Source organism: Chiloscyllium plagiosum, chromosome 19 (assembly GCF_004010195.1).
Source record: "Chiloscyllium plagiosum isolate BGI_BamShark_2017 chromosome 19, ASM401019v2, whole genome shotgun sequence".
Taxonomy (NCBI): domain Eukaryota; kingdom Metazoa; phylum Chordata; class Chondrichthyes; order Orectolobiformes; family Hemiscylliidae; genus Chiloscyllium; species Chiloscyllium plagiosum.
Window position 1 is genome coordinate 39,718,662 of NC_057728.1, and position 18,743 is coordinate 39,737,404.

At 37.9% G+C, this 18,743-nt stretch overlaps 1 protein-coding gene across 1 annotated transcript in view; it reads left to right on the forward strand.

Annotated features, from left to right (window-relative positions):
• Positions 1 to 18,246, forward strand: part of cped1 (cadherin-like and PC-esterase domain containing 1) — a 207,645-nt gene extending 189,399 nt beyond the window's left edge. The window contains exons 20-22 of the mRNA XM_043709611.1: positions 2,479 to 2,566; positions 16,016 to 16,162; positions 17,250 to 18,246. Of these exons, the coding sequence (XP_043565546.1) occupies positions 2,479 to 2,566; positions 16,016 to 16,162; positions 17,250 to 17,483 (469 nt within the window). The 3' untranslated portion in view covers positions 17,484 to 18,246. The remainder of the gene's footprint in view (positions 1 to 2,478; positions 2,567 to 16,015; positions 16,163 to 17,249) is intronic.
• Positions 18,247 to 18,743: the final 497 nt, after the last annotated feature.

Here is an 18,743-nt window from a genome sequence, read left to right on the forward strand (position 1 = left end):
AACATTGTACTGCCTTCACTGCCATCCCTCTAAAGCTAACTTTTATTTAAAAAAAAACTGGGTCTAAAGAATATAACAAGCAAAATTCAGCACTTACCTACTTACCACAACAGGTGTTATTATTAGGTTAGAGGAGGAGGGCGGGTGGGAGGCACTACCCGTGTAGTGCCTCGGGTTCCTCTCCTTCGCGCTTATAAAGGGGGAAAAAACCTACCCAGGTAAGCTTACACTAACTGCTTCCGGGTCTCGGCTGCCCCTCTGGTCCCCTATGTGGCAGTAAGATAGTTTCCAGTGGGATTCCACAAGGCTCAGTACTGGATCTCTTGCATAAGAGTATATATATCAATATACTTTAAATATAGGAGCATCTTGAAAATGATGTTTGCTTATGATTTGAAAATCAGCCAATTGGTTATTGGGAAGAAAGTTGTACTGCAGGACATTTTGAATGGACTGTTCAGGTGGACAGAAAGTGGTGAATACAAAGGCTCACAACAAAATCATAATTTTTATTGGCTCTTGTGAAACAAATGACAAAATATTAAAATTGAACAGCAATTTGTGACAAGTCAGAATCCATAACGCACTATTTGCTTCATCACAACGTGCTTGTTTATTTTTTCACTAATAATGACAGATGATGTGCACTATTCATTATGTTTTCAATGATGACCCCTCTCTGACTTATATGTCACCAAGAACTGAATTTAATTTCAGTCTTCCTGTACCTTGCAGATTAGCATTTAGATTAATACTGGTGCATGTATAGTGAAGTAATTGTAGGAATAATCATGAATAAGATAATTTTGTGAGAGGCACAAATTGCTATTTATATTATTCAAGAAATAATTGCAAAGCAGAAAATCAGTGAGAATGCTACCTGATTCAAGACTAAATTGAAGAAAGGAATTGTGGCACTTAGGATTTTGCCAGAGGTGTGTCAGAAATTCATTGAAGTTGTGACAGCAGAGTGGAAGCAATTTGATGGATGTTCATGACCATAGATATTGTCATTTCAGAAGAATTTATATTAATTACATCTGATGTAGAACAATTCCTTTCAGCTAGTATGCTGCTTGGTCACTTTCATCTCCAATAACAAATATTATGCTTTCTGCCAGAGGAAAAATAAATCAAAATAATAATAGAAAAACCCCATTCAAATTCATGGCATTTGAAATAAGCTGCAGCATTTGTGGGAGTTTAGGACAAAAGATACTGCAATAGGCATACCTCTTATTTATGATAAATCAGGAGTTTGTGAGGTTTCTTCATATTTAAGTTACTATTTAGATTTAAGCTGCATGATTTATTCTGTATTTTGAGTTTTGTGGGCACTAAACTGTCTCAAGCTCACAAGCAAGTATCCACATTTGGACTTCCAAAAATAAAAGTCCATCTTTATTGTTGGTGTTGTACTTGTCTTATATTTTACAAGTATTTCCTAGCTATCCGTTCCACCTCATGTTCCTCAACTCAGACACTTCATAAGGCATATTTCTTTCAACAAACCTTTGGTCATCCTAATTAGTAACACTTGATGTGGCTCAGTGTCATACCTTGTTTTACAATGCTCCTGTGATTTGAGTTAAAAATCACACAACACCAGGTTGCCATCCAACAGGTTTATTTGGAAGCACTAGCTTTCAGAGCACTGTTCCTTCATCAGGTGATTGTACACCCCAGTCCAACACTGGCATCTCCAAATCCTGTGATTTGAGATCTTTCGTGACATCACATGTGATAAATAAATAAATAAATCATTGTTTCTACCAGGGACATCTTTATTCAAAACTGATTATTTTGCATTTGTTTATGCTGCATAAATTTAGATGATAATTTATGGATGAGGAGAACCATCTGGTCCCTACTAATTGATGTTCACTTCGAGAAGAACCTTAATCCCTGGCATTAGCTCTATCTGGATGCTCAACTAAATGGTGATCTCTCATTGTGTGAAAATGCATTTCCTCTTTATGTCCCAATTTACCTCTTACTATTTGGAATGTGTCCCCTTGTCCTTTGCACATTCCATGCATTTGTAAGTAAAAGGTTAAATTGGATCTTATTTAGATTCTGTAACCAGGAAGATGCTTTACTTTGGCTGCACCCAGCAAATTTCCACACTCTGACCCAAATCAAAATGGTGAGAGGCAGATTGATAAATGTAGAACGACACGCGTTGGAACAATATTGTTCCCCCGCAACAGAGAAACAACCAAAATATAAAGGCATGCTGAGTGAAGATCGAAACGTCGATTTTCCTGCTCCTCGGATGCTACCTGACCTGCTGTGCTTTTCCAGCACCACTCTAATCTTGACTCTAATCTCCAGCTCCTGCAGTATCCCACTTCTGTTTATGTGAAGAATAAGTCAACTGAAATGTCAACTAATTTTAAGTCATTGAAGTAGTCAAATATAAATTGCTTAATTTCACCTCAAATCTTGGTCTCATTGTCATAATTTATATTTTTGCAGAGAGAAGCTGTTAAATATTCTTGTAATCATAAAATCTATAGGAATGGGATTTCACCTGCCAGTGGATGGAATCCGATCCCTGTCTTTGGTAAGCAAACTACTGCTAATTAATGCCAATTTTGAACAAATAAAGTCAATATTTTTGTACAAATCTTTAAAAAATAGAAGCTTGTCTTAATTAAAACATGATTATTGAAAATCTCAATATTCCAGAGGCTTTTGAACTTTTTTAAAAAGGTATAGGAATGGTTTTATCAAAATTCAACCTCACTAATAATTATTACATGTAATTATTCCACTACTGAGTCCCCATTTCATGATGATTCAACGTTATAAAGCTGAATGCCTGTGAGCCTCTTTGTTGAAGTTTTTATCCCTATAACTAGATAAACTAGTTTGCTTTATGGAATTTAACACAAGCAGTCATCCAGCTCTGACAAGAAAAGTTATTCTTCACTAACCTATTAACCAGAAATGTTGAAATATGTACAGTTAGGATAAGGTCAACAAAAAGTTCGCTCATTGAACAGGTTGAATTTGTCATTGGAACTGTTCTGAAGGTCATCTTAACCTTACATAGTTTTCACTAGGCCTAAATTATTAATCATTCAGAGGTCTCCAGAATCATTTATATCTATGGCATTTGCATGACTTTGAAATTTTGACAGCCTCTTAAGATGTAACAGAGCTTCAAACCAACTTTTAAAGTTCCACTTCATAATATTCCTCTCAAATAACAAACTGATCATGAATTTTAAGATGCAATGCACAACATATAAAAAAATCTGACTTTCATCAAAGATACAGAGAATTGTAATTAAACTAAAGAACTTTAAAGCATGACTTTACTTTTGTGCGGTTTATTTAGTCTCTCAACTCATTTCTGATATTTTTGTATCAATGCTACCTCCCCCTGACAAAATAAGCATTCCAGCAGTCAAAATGCCTCCCTTACTGGTGCCTGCTAGAATAAAGCACATAGAAATCAGGAGATAACATTATTGAGTTTATTGTTTTCCATGACCAGAAAATATACATCTTGTACTGTTGACAATTTAAGTGAATAATCCTAATAATAAAATGAGTGCTGCCAGGACCCTAAACTATAGAATAATAAATTAGCAAGTTGAATGTACACCTGAATGCTGAGTCAAACCGAGTGTATTCTAGTGATGCTTTCTAGCAACTGTTGCACAGCAAAGCAAAAGCTGTTGGCTAAATAGTGTCATAGAGTCATGCAGCATGGAAACAGACTCTTCAGCCCAATCTGACCATCTTCACCTTTACTTTATTCTACCGTTACGTTTGTCTTGTTCTTGCAGTTATATGGTCCTTATGATTAACTACTAACTCCTAAAATATGCCCACAAATCAAGTTAAATCTCAGCTTATTGGTATTTAGGCAATCTTATTCCTTCACTGATTTGGTGTTTCTCCTGTATCTGCTCTGAAAAAAATATGCCTAATTGAATTTCCTCATCAGAAACCTGGTTTCCATCCATATACATAGGATATATAGGCCAATCAGCCCATTAATCTGTTCCACCATTCAATGACATTATGATGATTTAATAATTCTCAACTCCACTGTATTTCAGAGCATCCCTTTCCATCATCCTCACAAATGGTTTCTGATGGCTAAGCTACTGTCAAAACATGGAGTCCAAGTATTGTTTATTCACGTACCATCATGCTAATATAGACCTTTTCACACCCATTCCCTGGATTTTTAGCTTTGGAATCAAAGAGTCTGTAAATTGTAACATGAGATTTTGTTTTAACAAATTGGAGAGGGAAACCATGAACCATAGAAAGGTTTTGTCAAACATTGTCCAAATTAGAAGACTGACTTGCAGGGGCTTATGGTTCCATGTGTATTAGCAGAAAAGAAAATGTCACCTGACCTTTCAACTCTATTTGTGTCAATGGAAAGTCTCCATTTTGTCCATTTCATTGCCATATTACGTGAGAATGGCATGCCAGCTCATAAGGAAATCTGTTGTTCCTTTAGACTTGATCTCAGCGCGGAAAACAGTACGTTCATACATTCCAAAATGAACTTATACTTTTCAAATGACTGGTGCCTATAACAATTAGCAGTTTTGGAGGGTGGAATCTGGTTGTTTCACTTGAATTTTGTTTATACAGAAAAAAGAGGCTTCTAAATCAAGTACAATAGGTTAATATAGCATTGCAATGATGCTTTTAATGATACCTCTGTGATGTCCATTTTTCCATACTTCACAGACTAAAGCCATTATTTTTTATTCAAGAATGCAGAATGCCTTAAAGTATTCATTTTAAGTTATCAACAAGTAAGCAGTATAATGTAATAGATGATACACTGGCTGATCAAATGCAATGGTAAATTATTAAGTTTAGCTGTCACCCTTTTTGTGTTTCATTGTTATATAGCTCATACATTTGTAGTTTTAAGTGTTTCAGTTACAAAAGGCATCTTTGCATTAGTCATTAAGTAATTTAACTTAGGCCACAAAGAAAATTATATTTCCCAGCTTATTATAAGCAAGCTATAAGTTCTTTCCGCAACATTTTCCATTAACACAAAATGCATTCCATTGCTTGACTTAAAAAATATACTTTTACTTTGTTTTAAAGACATTAATGGCATTTCTATGGCATTGTTCTACAACTTGCAATTATGCATCTGGCTTATTAGAAGATGGATATTTATAGGTTCTTTTTGGTTGAATAACTAAATACAGAGGGAGGTATTGTGCGTCAAACAGCCCGTTTAATGCATTAGATTACATTTTACAGAAGTAGCAAAATCGGATTGTGTCACCTATGGCTTGGGTGAGTCTGCCCTGACAGGTGAGGAAGGTAATTTGGCAAGCCCAGCCTTTCCTCCTACTTTAATGGATTTCTTGTGCATGACAAATGTCAGCAGGGGGTCTGGCTAACAGCATGGTTCCATGAGGATGGAAAATTGGAAGTAAGCAGAACTTGACTTGACTCAAGATGAAATGTAGAAAATAAGAGCAGGTAGAAGTCATTACACCCATCAAGTCCACGTTGCTATTCAGCTAGATCATGGCTGGTCTATACCTTTGGCATATGTAGAGATCAATTGATCCCTTTCTTGAATCTTCTCTGTTGAACTTGCAAGTTTTGTTTCGGCTAATCTTTTCCTTCCAAGGGGAAAACAGGAAGCAGGAACAGAAATGTGAAGAATTCCATTATAAAAGCATTTTAAATACATGGGACAAGCACATATATATGCCACTTTGGACACATCTGTGGCTCTTGCTGGTCCATGTTACATGGACCTGTTTTGGAGTGGGATGGATTTCACCATCTATAAAGGTTGGAAAAGGTGTTGATGTCAGTACAAGTATGTGCATTTGTATGTTCAAGGCTCATACAGTGAATCCTGGTTTCCAGTTGTTTTGGACATTTTACCATTGGACCAAGGCCTCACTCCACCAAGCCCATGTAGTAGCTGGTGTGCTTTGTCAACCCTACATTAAAGGACTTCACATACTGACATCAGGATCCTCACGGAAAACCCCTCAGCAACAGAGCAAAGTGGTGCACTAGTTTCACTGTCCATGGTCTCAGACATTTTCACTTTTGCATTGCTACCTTAAGTGAGATCTAGTGGGCAGAGCAAGGCATGCTCAATGAATGAGGTGGTAGTCCCACCATCTTCTGGCAAGATAAGAAGAAGAAAAACCACCTCCATGGAATTTGCTTCACCATTAAAAATGAACTGATGAACTTCCGTCTCTGGAAGTTAAGAGAGAAGAAAGAAGGATGGTAAGTGGAACCCACGTAGATGTAAGGGTAAGAGCAGGGGGTGTTGGGGAATAACCAGCCAGGCATCACTCTATCATGACCATGTGCCTCTTAGATCCACCTGATCTGGGCCATTATTTCTCTTCAAATTGGCAGAAAGATGTTCTTTAGCTCCATGCAAAGCCTTCATTGGAGGAACCATTTGTTTCTAATTAAACTCTGCAATTTCCATTTATTCCTATTCATTTAGAGTCATAGAGTTAGAGAGATATACAGCATGGAAACAGACCCTTCGGTCCAACCTATCCATGCTGACCAGATATCCCAACCCAATCTAGTCCCACCTGCCAGCACCCAGCCCATATCCCTCCAAACCCTTCCTATTTATATACCCATCCAAATGCCTTTTAAATGTTGCAATTGTACCAGTCTCCACCACTTCCTCTGGCAACTCATTCCATTCATGTACTACCCAGTGCATGAAAAGGTTCCCCCTTGAGTCTCTTTTATATCTTTGCTCTCTCACCCTAGACCTCTCACCCTAAATCCCAGGGAAAAAGACTTTATCTGTTTATCCTATCCATGCCCCTCATAATTTTGTAAACCTCTATTAGGTCACCCCTCAACCTCCGACACTCCAGGGAAAACAGCTTCAGCCTGTTCAGCCTCTCTCTATAGTTCAAATCCTCCAACCCTGACAACATCCTTGTCAATCTTTTCTGAACCCTTTCAAGTTTCACAACATCTTTCCGATAGGAAGGAGACCAGAATTGCTAACCAGTCTCCCATGATGGTTCTTTGCTCAGTGTTTTCCCTTGAACTCTCCTCAAATTGTAATGCTTTCCACTTCAAGTGGAAAATGTAATGCAAGCAGTTGTGAAGTTCTCAGGTTGTGATTTATATCGGCTGCTATTGCCTCATCAAAGTAAAACATTACATAAACAGAACATTGAGATATGAAACAAATTTTCAAGTATGGAAGACATTTGGAGACAACAATGCAAGCCACTGTAGTAAGTGGATGGCTCTATGTTACTAAGCAAGTCAAGTGATCAACTAAAGAAGCAAATTGTCAGAGTGGGGACAGAACAACACACACTCTTCTTTCACAGTTCCCAGATCAAAAAAGCCTGGATCATTTCTTCAAATTTGGCAATTTTCCAATGAGAAATCTTCCACCTGTATTGTATGACCAAGAACAATAGGAAACAAAACATCTAAAAGTTAGAAATTGGTACCCCCAGACAGCTAAACACACAGTCAGTATACATACCTCCCTATGTGTGTGCATTCTAGTGAGTCAAGCATATCACTGCTGGTGGCAGTTTTGGTTATCCACGTATCCAACATGTACATCTTACTAAGCACTACTCATAGGCCCTGCCCAAAAGTAAAAGTCAAATATGGGCTTGATTATACCACAAAATACTTTTCCCTTTTTTCAGTTCCATTGGAGCAGGGAGACTCCATCTGTTTGCAACATCCATCCACATGGCTTTGAACTCTATATTGCACATCACCACTGGAGGGTTGCCAAAGCAATTCTTCTGATAGTGAAATAAAGAAACTGGGAGCAGTAGTAGTTGATACAGCCTTTCAATCCTGCTCTGCCATTTGCTATAATCAAACTCGCACGTTCTCTCCACGATGTGGAGGAGCCGGTTTTGGACTGGGGTGGTCAAAGTTAAAAATTACACAACACCAGGTTTATTTGGAAGCACTAGCTTTCAGAGCACTGCTTCTTCATCAGGGTATCTGTGGAGCAAAACCATAAGATGCAGAATTTATAGCAAAAGATAACAGTGTCATGCAGCTGAAATGATATATTGCACAATCCTAGATTGCTGTTAAGTCTTTTATCTTTTAGAATGGGTTGCAGGTTTTGGTTCATTAGTATGCCTCCACTTCTCACTTTTAAACAACCACCAAACAGACCATTGTTCACAGCAAACTGCCCAGCTTTCAGGACAACATCGACCAGAACACTGCACAACCCTGTCATGGCAACCATTGCAAGACATGTCAGAGTCTCAACACGGATGCTACCATTACACATGTGGACACCTCCCACCATGTGCGTGGCAGGTACTCATGTGACTCAGCCAATGTTGTCGACCTCATACGCTCAGGCAAGGATGTCCCGAGTCATTGTACATTGGCTAGACCAGGCAGATGCTATGACGACGGATGAATGGACACTGTACAACAATCACCAAACAGGAATGTTCCCTTCCATTCGGGGAACACTTCAGCGGTCAGGGACATTTGACCACAGATCTTCAGATGACCATCCTCCAAGGTGGACTTCAGGATACGCAACAATGCAGAGTGGCCGAGTGGAATGCAATGCTTGGAAATGTGGTGGAGGCAGATTCAAGAGGGCATTGGATGATAATTTGGACAGTAGAAGTGTGCAGTGATAGAGGAAAAGTGCACGAGATTGGCACTAGGTAATAGAACTGGTACAGGCATGATAGGTCAAATGGCCCTACCTGCACCATAACAATTCTGTGATTCACATATAGTGTGCTGCCTTGTAGCTGCTGGCACAGGCTGTAGGTGTGGTATGATGTAGATGTGGCATTGTTGGCCAAACATTAACAAGACCACTGCCGTGATTGTTCAGTGTTGCCTACCATGACAAGGTGTCTGTCTTTCCTTCTGCACTAAAAAGCAATGCAAGCCACCGAAGCTGTAATTGACCAAAGTTGACCCTATGTACCAACAAAGAAGTGTGAGCAATAAAGAGGAAGGCAGCCAGTGTGTCAGTGCTGAAGGCTGGGAATTTGCACTAAGAAAGCAATGTGAGGTATACACAGGCTGGCAACATCCACATAAGTGCAAAGTGAGTGAGCACTAAAAAAGCAGGCTCAGAGCCACTGGATGCTTTCTGTGCAGGTGCATGCAATACATCTATGTTCCTATGCACAAAGTGGCCTGGCATGCAAGTATCAGGTGTCCCTAAACTCCAAAATAAAGTGCTGAAGGACTGACTTGGTTCTGAGTTGGACTCAGAGCAGGCATGATGATTTACTGATGCTAACTTGTCTGCTGTAAGATCAAAGGATATGATGTTCGTGGAAGGACATATTTGTGAAGAAACAGTTGGATGACGGCAGGGCATGCAGTCTGTTGAGCTGCAGGTACCTGCTCTAATTTATATGCCGAGAATTTGTACCACCCAGTTTCATTGGCAAGAGGAGGATAATTAGGAAATCATGCATTAATAACGTGAGTTGGGCTTTTACTGAGTTGCTTAAAATGATGGGAAATAAGGTAGTCATCACTCATTGCTAAGATTCTGAAGTTGCCATTTAAGGTTTGAGGGGAAAATCCTCAAAAACTAATTTTGATCTCAAAATTCTAATTGTTTTTCATTCTCTGCATATCTTCCCAACATTCTTGCCATTGCTTACATTACATCAAATAAAGGAAAATTTGTTACAATTTTTTTGACCATGATAAGACTCAGCAAGTGATGTGAATATCTGAAAGTTTGACTTATCAGAATTAATATCATAAAGTCAGGAAGATGAGCAGTTATTTAATTTGCTTCACAATTAAATGTATATTTCTTGCAAAATTGATGTTCAAGTGAACCAACTCAATAATCTGATGTAATGGTAGTGATGGAATACTTTATCATGTGGCTAGGAATTTTGTCAACTGAATGGAATTTACAAAGTCAGAGGTCATATGACACTAGGTTAGGGTCCAACAGGTTTATTTGAAATCACAAGCTTTCAGAGTGTCATGAGACCAAGGACCAGCGCTCTGAAAGCTCATGATTTCAAATAAACCTGTTGGTCTATAACCTGGTGCCGTGTGATTTCTGACTTTATGCACCCCAGTCCAACACCAATATCTCCACATCATGGAACATATGAAGTTAGTTCTAATTGTAACTCATGTTTGAAACATCAAGTTATTTTACATATAAATAATTCCTACCGAACCCTAGTGATTAAGATTAACACATCTTTGTACGTGAATGTAGAATAAAGCTAAATATCCCAAACAGTTTCATTGAATAAAATGGTAACATTAATGTGTTTTGTTTCAATTCTTAAGACTTAATAACTGTTTATACCAGCAGCCTTCGAGAACCAGTTTCATTTTTCTTTATAAGCTTGCAGCTAAAACTAACTGTGCTGGGAAAAAAAGAGCAGGTATGAAGTATTAGAAGTTTGAAGTTTGAAGTTACCTTTGAAGTTACTGGCACAACTTTTAGGAATCTGACAGCATGGTGACAATTACTTTCATTGGTAATTATTGTAGAGCAGTTTGTAGATCTTTAAGATAATTAAGTAGTAAAACATTGCCGTGTAGTATTAGTACACAAACCTGGGAAATATTTGGGCTGAGTTTCAAATGGTATATTAACAGTTCCAGTCACTTGCATTTTCTTACTTCCCTTACAGATTTGAACAAAGAAAGCCTTAAACCTATTTGATCTTGACCTTTCAAAAATAAAACTATAATGCCATTCCATGTTTTTAGCTTCTGTGTTAACATAGTAGGTCTGGGGTCCCTCAGCACTAATGGATTGCTAACCTCAGTTCTGAATTCAAATATTTGTGTGAGAATCAGAATTCCAATTAGACCAGTCACTCCAGGCTATTGTAGAGTCATGGAGTCATACGCATGGAAAAAGACCCTTCAGTCCATATAGTCCCTGCCAACCATATTCCCAAACTGAACTAGTCCTGCCTACATTTGGCCCATATCCCAACAAACCTTTTTTATTCATGTACTTATCCAAATGTCTCTTAAACTTTGTAACTGTATCTGCATCTACCACTTCCTCTGGCAGATCATTCCACACACTAACCACTCTCTGAAAAAGTTCCCCCATGTCCATTTTAAATCTTTCTCCTCACATTTTAAAAATATGTCCTCTAGTTTTGAATAGGAAAGATTTAGAAGGATATGGGTCAAATGCAGGTAGGTGGGATTAGTTTAGTTTGGGAACATGGTCAGTGGGGGGTAAGTTTTTGTACAGTAAAAGAATCATAGGCTACTAAAGACAGAATTTGTTTTGTGTTTTTTGGGTGGTGATGCAGAGTTTTTTTTTATTTACTTGCATTGCTTACTTTGTTAATCAGTTAGCAAATCTTATTCACACTCCACCTGTTGAATCTTAGTATCTTGTGCCTACCCCTCTGGCTAGACATGGTAGTTGAGATTGTTTTGGAGACTGTTCCATTTGATACAACTGAATGCCTTACTTGCTGTTTCAAAGGTTGCTAAAAGACTGTTGTCACATCTGGGCCAGCCCAGATAAGGATGGCAGATTTCCCTGTTTAAAGGGCATCAATGAACCAGATGGGTTTCAATAAATAACTTCAATTCTTTATTTATTTAATAATTATTAAATAATTTTCCACCACTGTGAAATTTGAATGCAGGTTCCCAGGACATTATAAACTTGGTTCTCTGGATTACCAGTCATGACATCAATACTACATGACCTTCTTCCCAATATTGCATCAGTTTATTAAATTCAGATAGGCGTTGAGACTTTCAATATCAGCCCTTTATTTCAATTTTATCGTACTACTAAACATTGATGTTAAGCACATGTTGTTTAATTTTAATTTCATATTATTATTTTCACTAAAGTTGTCAAATATTAGAAAATACAATTCCTCATGTCGAACAGTTGAAACATCATAAGTTCAGAATCTCCCTAACTTCAAGATAGCAGATAGATTACAACACCATAGAGAAGGAAGCGGAGACAACTTTGAGGAAATCCTTAAGTGCAGTTTCTAAGTGCCACTACATTTTAAGTACTGCATATTTTGTGTATGCCACCTGGTTATTTTATAAGTTACTGGATACTCTTTCTATGAAGCTTAAGGTTGACAGAATCAATCCGAGGGTATCATTTCAGAAGATTAAATATTTAACGACATTGTGATACAAACCTTTGAAAGTCTCAAGGTTGCAATGGGGATATAGCAGCAGGTGTGGTAAACGGAAGCACTAATGGATTGAAATTCAACTCTAATTAGCTGCATTGCCTTTTCACATAGCAAGACTCTCAGTTTACCTTAAGGCCTTTAACATGATTACAATATGTAAGTATCTTACATTGAAGTACAAGTGCCAGAACCTAAAATAGTACTTCTTTCAGCATCATACATATCCACAGTCCTCGCAAATTAACCAAGTTATGAAAGTTAACTAACTTTTATGGAAAATAATCACTGACATCAAATAGCCGGACTAGACTGTTTCCATGTTGTTATTTCCATTAAATTCAATGCAAGAAAATACAATATTCTAGAGGTATCCCTGTGGCCAGTTTTAATGGAAGAAAGAAAATCTTCCAGTACCTTACTGCCCTTTTACAGATCAAACAGAAATTCCAATAGCATTCAGGCCATAATTTTTTCCCCAATAATCTGATGTGCACAGGGGTACGCCATTAAATATGAGCACAGAAAAATGCAATAAGTTGATGGCGTACTTAGAACTCACAGCTGAAGATATATGCTCGAGGCTCACTATATTGCTGGGAATTTGAAACAGGCATTCTAATACAGTTCAACAATCGTGGCTGTGGAGAATTATGTTCTAGCTTAGTATTGAACTGCAGTTAAGTCCTGGGCAGAAGGATAAATAGGGATGGGAGAGCAACCACAGATTGGCAGTGGGCTACAGTCACCGAGCCAAAAGGAACGCTCTTACTTTAAAAAAAATAAAGAACTGCAGATGCTGGAAATCAGAAACAAAAAGAGAATTGCTGGAAAAACTCAGCAAGTTTGGCAGCACCTGTGGAGAGAAAACAGCATTAATGTTTAAGTTCCAGTGAATCTGCTCTAGAACTCTCGCTTCTTTACTCCTTGTTAACACAAATGAAACTGAGTTTTATGTATCTTTTAATGATCACAGTTGATTAGACCCAGACAAGCTCAATGGAGCACTCAATATACATTTGGCACTGTGGGTACTAATTCAAGCATTCAGCCAATCATTCATATATTCAAAGGGTTCGAGCCCTTCTACAAGGGCATCCCAAGCATTTTTGGGGAGATCACTGGTGTCCATATATTGGTCCTTAAATTTTGACATTATTAGGGTACTCCCCACAATGGTAGGTAGAGATGATGTCGATCACTGTACTAGAACATTACAGCGCAGTACAGGCCCTTAGGCTCTCAGTATTGCGCACTCCTGTGAAACCAATCTGAAGCCCATCTAACCTACACTATTCCATTCTCGTCCATATGCCTATCCAATGACTATTTAAATACCCTTAATGTTAGAGAGTCTACTAGTGTTGCAAGCAGTACATTCCATGCTCCTACTTATTCTCTGAGTATAGAAACTTCCTCTGACAGCTGACCTATATCTATCACCCCTCAATTTAAAGATATGTCCCCTTGTGCTAGCCATCACTATTCGAGGAAAAAGGCTCTCACTGTCAAACCTATCTAACCCTCTGATTACCTTATATGTCTCAATTAAGTTGCCTCTCAACCTTCTTCTCTCTTAACGAAAACAGCCTCAAGTCCCTCAAACTTTCCTAGCAAGACCTTCCCTCCATACCAGGCAACATTCTAGTAGATGTCCTCTGAACCCTTTCCAAAGCTTCCACATCTTTCCTGTAATGCGGTGACCAGAACTATATGGAATACTCCAAATGTGACCCCACCAGAGTTTTATACAGCTGCAACATGATCTCATGGTTCAGAAACTCAATCCCTCTACCAATAAAAGCTAACACAACCCTATCAACCTGGGTGGCAACTTTCAAGGATTTATGTACCTGTGCTAATGGTAAGATTCTTGGTAGTGTAAATGAGCAGCAAGATCTTGGTGCCCAGGTACATAAATCCTTGAAAGTTGCCACCCAGGTTTGATTAGTAAGATCTCGCTGCTCATTTACACTGCCAAGAATCTTACCATTAGCACAGAACTCTGTATCTCTGTTACTCTTTCCAAAGTGAATCATCTCACACTTGTCCGCATTGTCCATATGCCACCTCTCAGCCCAGCTCTGCGGCTTATCTGTGTCCCTCCGTAACCTACAACATTCTTCGTCAGTATCCACAACTCTACTGACCTTAGTGTCATCTACAAATTTACAAACTCATCCTTTTTTTGGCCTCATCCAGGTCACTTATATAAATGACAAACAACAGTGGACCTAAAACAGATCCTTGCGGTACCCCACTAGTAACTGAACTCCAGGATGAATATTTACCATCAACCACCATCTGCTGTCTTCTTTCAGCTGGCCAATTTCTGATCCAAACCGCTAAATCACCCTCAATCCCATGCCTCCGTATTTTGTGCAGTCGCCTACCGTGGGAACCTTATCAAATGCCTTACTGAAATCCATATACACTACATCAACCACTTTACCGTCAAGCACCTGTTTGGTCACCTTCTCAAAGAACTCAATAAGGTTTGTGAGGCACAGCCTACCCTTCACAAAACTGTGTTGACTATCCCTAGTCAACTTATTCCTCTCTTGATGATTATAAATCCTATCTCTTATAACCCTTTTCAACACTTTACCTACAACCGAGTAAGGCCCACAGGTCTATAATTTCCAGGGTTGTTTCTACTTCCCTTCTTGAACAAGGGAACAACATTTGCTATCCTCCAGTCTTCTGGCACTATTCCTGTAGACAATTACAACATAAAGATCAAAGCCAACGGCTTGGTAATGTCCTTCCTGGCTTCCCAGAGAATCCTAGGATAAATCCCATCTGGCCCAGGGACTTATCTATTTTTACACTTGCCAGAATTGCTAGCGCCTCCTCCTTATGGACCTCAATCTCATCTAGTCTAGTAACCTGTATCTCAGTATTCTCCCCGACCACATTGTCTTTTTCTATGTGAATACTGATGAAAAGTATTCGTTTAGCGCTTCTCCTATCTCCTCTGACTCCACGCACAACTTCCCACTACTATGCTTGATTGGCCCTAATCTTACTCTAGTCATTCTTTTATTCTTGATATAGAGTTTCATGACATATGTTGAGTTCAGAACTTTTGTTCTCCTATGAAAGGACTTTTGGAAAATGCTTCATGAATTAAGAAATACATTCAGTTGCTGATCAGAGAATTGATTTATTTCATTACAGGAAAGCAAATTATAAATCTAAGTGACCTACAATGTATTTGTACTACTGATTCAAAATGCATGTCTTGAATCACTTTCTGTGGGTCAGTAGTTTGTACTGAGATTTCATTTCCCCTCCCATACCTTACTTCAGTTCCAACCTTCCCGCTCAACACCATCTTCATGACCTGTTCTACCCACCAATCTTCCTTCCCACCTATCCGCTCCACCCTCCTCTCTGACCTATCACCTTCATCCCCACCTCCATCCACCCATTGTACTTTGGGCTACCTTCTTCCCAGCCCCACCCCCTCCTCCCATTTATCTCTCCACCCCGGAGGCTCCCTGCCTACATTCCTAATGAAGGGCTTTTGGCCGAATCGTCGATTTTCCTGCTCCTCGGATGCTGCCTGACCTGCTATGCTTTTCTAGCAGCACATTAATCTAGTTCGCACTGAGATGCCTATCCAAGGACTCCTACCTTTTAGCAAGAAGGTCCACCAACTTAGGACAATGAGAGAGACAAAATAAAAATAGCCATACAAGTATCACCCACATTCTAAGAACAAATACTGGAAAGAATCAATAATGGTCAATAAAAGATAGGTTTAAACTCAATTTTATATCATATAGTAGAATGCACTTTGTTAATATGCAAGAGATGCAAGACATCAAATGTAAATTTTGTTATTATAGAATGAAGTACAAAATTTGTGGAAAGAAAATACAGAAATACTTTCTCAAGCAAAGGACTACGGTTATGATGTTATTGATACCTTTAGCATCACTATGGGACGCTATAAAGAATTTCTTCAGGGAAAGTGTGCATGTCATTTTCATGAGGTAACTAAACTTACATTTTTAAATAATGTTTCCCCTGAGGCTTTCTTGAAATCAATTTACTATACTAACATTTTAAGTGCATTTAATATTAAATTACAGACTGTAACATGCTACAAGTTTCATTTATTTGCCCTGTTTTGCACTTTGAAAAAAGTAATTTAGGAGTTGGTGGGCTGATTAGTATATAAATCTCTTTTGGTAATTATGGTGTTCCATGGAATCTGGTCCTCTATTTATTTAACCACTAACACCTGAACTTCAGTTTTCCATAGTGCTTTCCACTTCCTAGAATCCTTTTGTGGGGTTCTTTTCCTTCTCCTAGCACTCTAACAAATTGACTTTGGACATGGGATGACCACTTTCCTGGACACATGATTCAACATCAAGATAGCAGAGGAGAGGAGAGGAGAGCAGCATGATCAGATCAAGAGAAGGAGCTGACATTCCAGAGACCGGCAGGCAATGTGTGTATAAACTGCAGTAGTAGAGCTGTACATTTGACAGCTGTGTCTCTGCACAGATGCCAGTGGACAATTTCATTATGAAGATGTGTACTTCTATTCCATTACCATGGCAATTAAGAGGTGACAAAATGGAATATAAAAATCCTTTGGAAAGAGATCAAAGGATAATTAGTGAGGCAGAAAAGAGATATGATATTAAAATAATTCTAAAAATTAAAATAGCAAAATAAACAAAACAAGAGTTAAGAATTATATGGATCCACAAAGGGATGAACAATATAACCTCAAAGGAGATATTGCCAAAATGGCAAGGTTATAAATAGATGTTAATGCTTCCGTTTCAATGAAGAAACTACTAAAAAGGAAATGACAGTCTTATTACAAGAGGCAGAGTGCAACAGTTAAAAGTTAAAAAAATCTAGCTACCTGATTAGATATTTTAAATCCAACTAGAAGGCTTATTGCTATTAGGATAATATGTTCCAGATTTCATCAATTCAGATAAAAACTGCAGTACTTGGACTATAGAATTGAGAAAGTCTTCACGAGATATTGAATCTAAACTTGTCAAAAACAAATGTTCTTTTAAATATATAAATTAATATATCTTCTCTCTATTTTAGGTAGATAAAGTTGAGTTTTCCCAAACAACAATTCAGAGGAAAATAAGGCACTCAACCTACTCCTTTCTGGGAAAGGGCACCGCAGGTCGAAGCAAACAGTCAGTGGTACAAGACGTTTTACCTGTTTTTAAATCACACTATCATGTCAATGGTCCAATAAACCTGGCTTATTCAGAAATTTTCCTCAGCAGAGTCTGTGTGAACAGATTGAATATTATGACCACTCAGCTATAAAAAATGGACAGTTTTAAGATTTGCTGCTTCCCAGGAGATCAGTGCAAAATACCACACGGCATGTATTCCATTTCTCTCTTATTGGCTACGAATGTTACCATCAAAGACATGTGACACGTTTTCAGCCTTTATGAAATCAATATGTTCCCCTGCAAATTTGAGGTTTCGAATGGCAGATGGAAAGCCTGAAAATTGATGTAACCTCTTGTCTGGCCAGATGAATTGCATAACCAGCTGTAGCTGAAACCTTTTTTTTTAACAGAAGATTAAGCTACACAAGAGACTTGAGTTCCTTAAGTAAACCACTTAATCCTTTTGGTGCAATATTCATTCACTTTCTGCACTATTATTGTGAAAACAATTGTAATACTGTATTTCTGAATAAGTTTTATTTTTGTACGTATTGTTCACTTGGAACCACATTCCCCAGATATTGCTGAAGATATCAAATTATATATACCTCACATTTATTATATTTATATTTATATTGCTTTTATATTTTGCTTGTAAAAGTAGTTTGAAATAATAACCTGCATTCTCAATGTCTTAAAACCTTTTTACAAACAGAGATGTTTTATGTTTACAAATTTTTGATATTTGGTATATCTACTTTTAATAATTTTTATATACATTTTTAATTTTTTCTATGGACGTTGATAGTGCTTAAGCACCTGGTACTATGGGAGCCAAATGTTTTGTGATATAGGGATACACTACATTTGGAAAATAGGAATAAAACATATATTTTGTTCTTAAAAGGCAATTATATTCACAATGTGAGTTGTCTTTTTATCGCGGATCTTTTTACGTAACTGTAAAAATAACTTGTTACATGTTCTAAGAAATGAGTAAATCTCTCAGTCATTGCCCATGGATGAATTAAAGGATATGTTTTTTCCATAATAATTGGAGTATTTATGTCATTTACCGTATAATATGAATGTTACCCCGTTACAGTGACTGAAAATTTCAGCTTCTATCTTTGTTAACTGAGATTCTGGGATTATTTCTATATTTGTGCAATCAATTGTTAATCTAACTCAATTTAAAATATGAGTTTACACCATGGACCAGTAAAAAGTGTATATTGTATTAATTAGCATTGGGTAAAGTAGCTTAGCTCCTTGTGGGGTCAATCCTGTGGTACCATTTTGTAGTACTGGCTATGGGCCCTGACTATAGTAGCGCTAATGAATTGTCTTGAAATCAGCAGAACCTGGTAAGGGAAGCTGGAATTTGGCAGTACTGCTGTGGAATTGC